Source organism: Oncorhynchus mykiss, chromosome 28 (assembly GCF_013265735.2).
Source record: "Oncorhynchus mykiss isolate Arlee chromosome 28, USDA_OmykA_1.1, whole genome shotgun sequence".
Taxonomy (NCBI): domain Eukaryota; kingdom Metazoa; phylum Chordata; class Actinopteri; order Salmoniformes; family Salmonidae; genus Oncorhynchus; species Oncorhynchus mykiss.
The window spans coordinates 20,418,990-20,426,372 of record NC_048592.1 but is presented as its reverse complement, the minus strand read 5'-3'; the positions used below and the strand labels follow the sequence as shown (position 1 = coordinate 20,426,372).

General features: G+C 42.6%; 1 protein-coding gene across 1 annotated transcript; it reads left to right on the top strand.

Annotated features, from left to right (window-relative positions):
* Nucleotides 1-2,531: 2,531 nt before the first annotated feature.
* On the top strand, nucleotides 2,532-3,990 carry LOC110508705 (melanocortin receptor 4-like). The gene has a single exon (XM_021589432.2). The coding sequence runs from the start codon at nucleotides 2,734-2,736 to the stop codon at nucleotides 3,733-3,735; it is 1,002 nt and encodes a 333-aa protein (XP_021445107.2). The 5' UTR covers nucleotides 2,532-2,733; the 3' UTR covers nucleotides 3,736-3,990.
* The last annotated feature ends 3,393 nt before the right edge of the window (nucleotides 3,991-7,383 follow it).

Genomic DNA, 7,383 nt, shown 5'->3' with positions numbered 1-7,383 from the left:
TCGGTTCATCCAAAAATGCGGCTTTACGTCTTTCCGGCTCTATTTATCATCCAAATAGAGCCGGGAACATTGGGTTCAGGACAATGACCCAACACACCTCCAGGCTGTGTAAGGGCTATTTGACCAAGAAGGAGAGTGATGGAGTGCTGCATCAGATGACCTGGCCTCCACAATCACCCGAACTCAACCCAATTGAGATGGTTTGGGATGAGTTGGACCGGAGAGTGAAGGAAAAACAGCCAACAAGTAGTCAGCATATGTGGGAAATCCTTCAAGACTGTTGGAAAAGCATTCCAGGTGTAGCTGGTTGAGAGAATGTCAAGAGTGTGCGAAGCTGTCATCAAGGCAAAAGGTGGCTACTTTGAAGAATCTAGAATATATTTTGGTTACTACATGATTCCATATGTGTTTTTTATTCTACAGTGTAGAAAATAGTAAAAAAATAAAGAAAAACCCTTGAATGAGTAGGTGTGTCCAAACTTTTATATGTATATACAGTATATATTTTTTAAACTAGAAAAGATGACACCTGTTCTGTCAATTAGTACAAATCAAATAGTTGGCTCATACCAGTTCTCTGACACGCTTTTGGAACACCTGCAGCTTCATTGGCTCATTTACAGAGAGTAGCTTTCAAGCTGACTCATTGATTGGCTCACTGACATTTGGTGCGGATCTATCCTCCAATAGTGGGGCTGTACCACAGGGGACTGACGATGGACTTTGGCCATCTCTGTCTATACAGACTACTGGCTAATCATTCAAAACAATGCCAGTGTGAAACAGTGGCAGATTCATTCAAAAAGCTGGAAAGAACACACAATATTAGCCAAAGTGATCCGTTTGTGGCTCGGCTCAGTTTTTCAATTCACGTTCCAGACAATGCTTTGATGTCAAGAATAGCCTGTAGCAATGACTCAATAATCATCTAACCCACTAGATCAGTCTGCCTTGTATATTCTTATATCCCTGATCACATGACCACTTGCGTATTAAATTATTTGCTCAGTCATTTGATCTCTATAGATGCCTACTGTTGAAAATGTGGACATAAGCTAATTGAGCCTTGTTAGCAAGTGACCTTCCTTCTAGAGGTCTTCACAGGTCTAAAAGTTGGTCCCTTTGCAAAATGGACCAGGGGCTTTCCCACCCAGACCCGATATGCATAAATACATTTAGAGACCCGTTCCAAACGGACGGAGGACAACTAGAGCCATTCCGTATAGACCTGGTTGGATCCAGACCCGGTCTGATCCGAGTGAGGGAAGCAGCAGAAAAGTACTTTTTAAGCTACTTTTTAACCAGAGCTGATAAAGCGCGAGATGGAGAGAGTTGGTGCCACTCTAGCAGGCGGGGAGGGGCCATACTGTGAGTGAGTAACAAGGGCAGCAGGGACGGAGAGACAGCAACCAATGTCTTGGTCGTTGTAGCCTATTCTTCTCCTTTAACTTAATTCTATAGTTTTAATTCCATCTTCCATTGATTAGATACTTTATTTCCTAACTTTTGCCACAGCTGTGCGTATGCATGTGTGCGTTTGTCCATGCCTGTGTATGTGTCAGACATCAAGGGGTGTAATCGATAGGCCAGAGAGCCAGCCCAAAGCGCTGGAAGGCACTGACTGAGTCAGAGGTGGGATTCATTTTAGGACAGATGAGGAGGCTGCATGACAATGTGATATATTCAGCAACTGGGGATTAATGAGTAGGACAGATGAGGAGACTGCATGACAATGTGATATATTCAGCAACTGGGGATTTATACAAGAGCATTTCCAGTAAAGCTAATTGCTTGAAACATAGTGGCAGTTAGAATACAGTTCCTAAATGTTATTGATACATTTAAATCACCACTGTGAAGGCTTTTTAAAAACACCTTAAAATCTCCATGTCAGACCAAGAACATCCTCCAGATATGATGCCCACCCTTGTAAACATCCCCTCATTGGCTGAGAGACAGGGAAGAGTTAGGGATGAGATTGCTGAGGGGTGTCTGAAGGAAAAGTGAGAATGATTCTGCTAAGTGAAGATCTGGCTGTCTGTGTGTGCTTTAATACCTATTCTTTCAGTTAGTGTCTCAAACTCTCTGGACTTAGCCACTCACTCACTCACTCACTCACTCACTCACTCACTCACTCACTCACTCACTCACTCACTCACTCACTCACTCACTCACTCACTCACTCACTCACTCATTCACTCATTCACTCACTCACTCACTCACTCACTCACTCACTCACTCACTCACTCACTCACTCACTCACTCACTCACTCACTCACTCACTCACTCACAGACACACACACTCTTTCCATGTATCTCTCAAACTCTCTGCCTCCCTCTCTCTCTCTCTCTCCCTTTCTCCTTCTCTCTCCATTCTCTCGCTCTCACTTATCCCTCTCTCTCTCTTTCTCTAGCCTGTTCTCTTCTCCTCTCTTTCTCAGATACCTCTCTGGCTGAAGCTGTGGTAAATAGATGGCAGCGTGAGTCCAGAGGATGATGAGGCTTTCCTGCCAGTGGAGTCTGAGCTAACAGCCACCTGCGGTCACGGATCGGACTGCCTCCCAATGTCTCAGACTATATACTTCACTGCCCAGTGTCTGCCTGGCACTCGAAGCTGAAGCGCTTTAAGGTAGCAGCTCCTCGTTAGGCACAAAAACTCTTTGGACATATTAAGGGAATAATGAAGAATGAAGTGTGCTGAAGAGTGCTGACTGAAGAGACCCTACAAAAACAATGAATGCCACGCACCAGCATCACCATGGATCATTCCACCTACGGAACCACAGCTCTGGAGCTCTACCTTTCAGCAATCAGCAGCCTCAGGCTATGGCAGAGAGATTCCGTGGTTTGCCTGGGTGTTATGAGCAGCTGCTCATCTCCACTGAGGTCTTCCTCACGCTGGGCATCGTCAGCCTGCTGGAGAACATCCTAGTTATTGCCGCCATCATCAAGAACAAGAATCTTCACTCTCCCATGTACTTCTTCATCTGTTCCCTGGCCGTGGCTGACATGCTGGTCAGCGTCTCCAACGCCACTGAGACCATTGTCATGGCGATGATCACTGATGGCAACTTGGGGATCGGCGGTGGCATGATCAAGAGCATGGACAACGTGTTTGACTCCATGATCTGTAGTTCCCTGCTGGCGTCTATCTGGAGCCTGCTGGCCATCGCTGTTGACCGTTACGTGACTATCTTCTATGCACTACGCTACCACAACATTATGACCGTGCGCCGGGCTGCCGCCATCATCACCAGCATCTGGACCTTCTGCACCGTGTCGGGCGTCCTCTTCATCGTCTACTCGGAGAGCACTACCGTCCTCATCTGCCTCATCATCATGTTCTTCAGCATGCTGGTGCTCATGGCCTCGCTGTACGTCCACATGTTCATGCTGGCGCGTCTGCACATGAAGAGGATCGCCGCTCTGCCGGGCAACGGCCCCATCTGGCAGGCAGCCAACATGAAGGGGGCCATCACCCTCACCATCCTCCTGGGGGTGTTCATAGTGTGCTGGGCGCCCTTCTTCCTCCATCTCATCCTCATGATCTCCTGCCCCAGGAACCCCTACTGTATGTGCTTCATGTCTCACTTCAACATGTACCTCATTCTCATCATGTGTAACTCTGTCATCGACCCGCTAATCTACGCCTTCAGGAGCCAGGAGATGAGGAAGACCTTCAAGGAGATATTCTGCTGCTGGTATGATATTGCCTCTCTGTGTGTCTCTGTGTGAAATTCCCAGCAAATACTGAACCTTATGGAGATACTGTATGTGAACTGTTCAGGGACAGTTTCAAAGAAACAGTATTATAATATCTGTAAATAAGGACAACTTTTCATTTTTGCCTTATGAGGCAAATAACAATTGCAATATAGTTGAACATGACTAATGTAACGACATATTGATAGATTTATCTCACTACCACACAAACTATTGAGTCAACACATGTAATGGCTATCATTACATAAAGGTTTGTGAATAGTTTTTTTGCTCGTCTTTATCAAGGATTCCAATCATTTGGATTCCTATCTTTTTGAGAAAAACATTTATTACTTAACATTCCCCCCCCCCCCCCCCCCCCCAATATTGATAAAGATGAGCAAAAAATAAATAAATGAAAAATAACATAAACTCAGCAAAAAAACAAACGTATTCTCAATGTCAACTGTGTTTATTTTCAGCTAACTTAACATGTGTAAATATTTGTATGAACATAACAAGGTTCAACAACTGAGACATAGACTGAACAAGTCCCACAGACAAGTGACTAACAGAAATGGTGTAATGTGTCCCTGAACAAAGGGGGTGTCAAAATCAGAAGTAACAGTCAGTATCTGGTGTGGCCACCAGCTGCATTAAGTACTGCAGTGCATCTCCTCCTCATGGACTGCACCAGATGTGCCAGTTCTTGTTGTGAGATGTTACCCCACTCTTCCACAAAGGCACCTGCAAGTTCCCGGACATTTCTGGGGGGAATGGCCTTAGACCTCTGTAACTGTCCCTGTAACGAACAGTGTTGAGATTACCTGCAATGACAACAAGCTCAGTCCGATGATCCTGTGACACCACGCCCCAGACCATGACGGACCCTCCATCTCCAAATTGATCCGGTTCCGGAGTACAGGCCTCGGTGTAATGCTCATTCCTTCCACGATAAATGCGAATCCGACTATCACCCCTGGTGAGACAAAACTCGTCAGAGAAGAGCACATTTTGCTAGTCCTGTCTGGTCCAGCGACGGTGGGTTTGTGCCCATTGTTGAGGACCTACCTTACAACAGGCCTAGAAGCCCCCAGTCCAGCCTCTCTCAGCCTATTGCGGACAGTCTGAGCACTGATGGAGGGACTGTGCGTTTCTGGTGTAACTCCGGCAGTTGTTGTTGCCATCCTGTACTTGTCCCGCAGGTGTAATGTTCGCATGTACCGATCCTGTGCAGGTATTGTTACACGTGGTCTGCCACTGCGAGGATGATCAGCTGTCCGTCCTGTCTCCCTGTAGCGCTGTCTTAGGCGTCTCACAGTACGGATATTGCAATTTATTGCCCTGGCCACATCTGCAGTCCTCATGCCTCCTTACAAACAAACAAAACTTAAAACAGGGAAGCATAGAAATAGCCTACATAGAACAGATTCTTAGATTTGCTTTCAACGAGAATGACAGATCTAAAACTCAAATGTCTATGTGAATTTTGTCAGGTTGCCTAAAAAAGTTACATATCGCAGCTTTAAACAAAATATTTATATATTTTTCAATTATATTAGCATAAAAGCATATCATTTTCAAAATAATTGGGCATACAATATAGCTCTTTTTTGCTCGTCTTTATCAAGGGTGACAATCATTTTGGACCTGACTGTATATGTGATGAAAAAAGGAACTAAACCTACTGCTATACAGAGCCAAGGAAGTGAATGAAAACATGTATTACTTGGCTGTAGGCAATCTGCTACAAGACAAGAGGAGAGCTATTGTTGGGATAATTATGATTAAATGACTGAACAAATCATTTTAAATGGAACTGTAAATAAGTTAAACTTATACTCTGTTTTATTATATCTGATTAACAATATGAGTTCATAAGAAGGGATTGTGAGACACGGACAAGGAGTAATTCAAGTTAATGAACACCAGTCCAACTGGGAAGAAAGGAATGGTCTGTGGATTAAGTAAACAGATAATATAGTTAACCTATGGTTGAACCGACGAAAGTGAGCTCTGGGGTTTTTAGATAAGGAAGTGAGTGCATTCCTAGGTTTTCTGTTAATTAGAACTGTCAGCTAAGTGGTGATCGATAATGTTGAGGGGTCAAAAGTTAATTCAGTTATGTTGTGTGACCTGTGAGTGTGTTAGTAAGTTAGAATGAACTATTAATTTCAATTTGTCCCGGTCGAGAGGAGGGGATTCTGTTAAGCAATGAAATGACGTCATGTTATTGTATATAAACTGTTGCTCGTGGTAAAGTGGCAGCACGCTCCGAGAATAAATTCTGTTACTTATTATTGATAAGACTGGTCCGCGTCTATTTTATGCAAACAAGAATCTTACAAATTCTCTTGAAATAGATTAAGGGAATTCAATTAATGAAAACACATAGGTATAATTAAATTACAGTAACACCTATACAATATTGTTTCACTGCTATGTGCAAGTAAAATGCATCAGTGTGCTTTCAATTAAGTAGACTCTGCATGTTATTCAGGATAAACATTTTCCAGATATTTCATTTTCAGATGTAGTTTCCTTCTTTTTATGATGTGACTGGAATATTATGTAGATATGTGATTTCCCTTATTCATAAGGCATCTTCTGTGGATTTATTTTGGTGATGATGATTAGCCTATTCATTCCTTGTGGAACATTCTGCCTTCAATGTTTACTATGACTCTAGGCTAAGTGTGCCAAACATGAATAACCGCTGCCAGGGGACGTGCTTACGTATCACTTTTTTATTCCTATTTTACTGTGAAATTAAATGAAGTGTTTTGAGGTTTTGAACGTTTTTAGGTTGCAATTGAAATCTTCTGAACGTTTTGAGGTTGCAATTGAAATCTTACCAAGATTTCTACTTGTTCCCCAGTTTTAAGTTGCTTGCTAGTGGCATAGCATGGTTGCCAGGGAAACTAATCCTTGATAGAAACATACACTTCCCAATATTTTCTTGTATTTAATTTTGATTGATGGAATGGATTTAAAACTGGTACTGCAGAGCATTGTTCTAATAGGCTAGTTCCTAATGTCAAACAACAGTTAGCTCTACTGGGAATGATACAGCAAGGGATAGAAAATGAAATGCTGATCTGTTCTTATTGACTTTGGTTGTTTAGTTGGTTCCTTGTATTGACAATAGCATATTTCACTGAAAGCTACTAGGGAGCCAGGCAGTACGCTGTGTTCTAGTTATCAGCCAGGATAAATGAACAAGTGGATCTTGACACAATTCTTTTTGGAGCAGGAGCCGAAAGTTACAGTGTCTAATGATGATGTGGAGTTAAGCACTGGAAGACAAAGTTGCCAATCCTCTGTCTCTTATTAACAGAAGAGTATATAATAGGATTTTCTAATTAATTAGGATTTTTTAATTAAATTATTATGCAGTATTTTATTACATTTTATTAAATTAAATCACCCCCATATACAAATATCTGAGTCTGAAATAAGCAAAACAAAGAAAGTGACCTTGGCTATAATTAGGCTTCTATTAGTGCACTAGTGTGATGTCACCTCAGTTTTATTTTCAGTTTTAACAACAGCTGCCAGACTGCAAAACAGAAAATGAGAAAATGGGAGAAAGTGGGTGTCAGTAAGAAATGTTTTCAATGGCAGAGAACAATGATGATGCTCTCTCTCTTTGATGTCACCTACTATACCCAGCAGCCGTCA

What these genes read in the sequence shown, in the direction of transcription:
- LOC110508705 (XM_021589432.2), top strand. Translation starts at nt 2,734, where the DNA reads ATGAATGCCACGCACCAGCATCACCATGGATCATTCCACCTACGGAAC.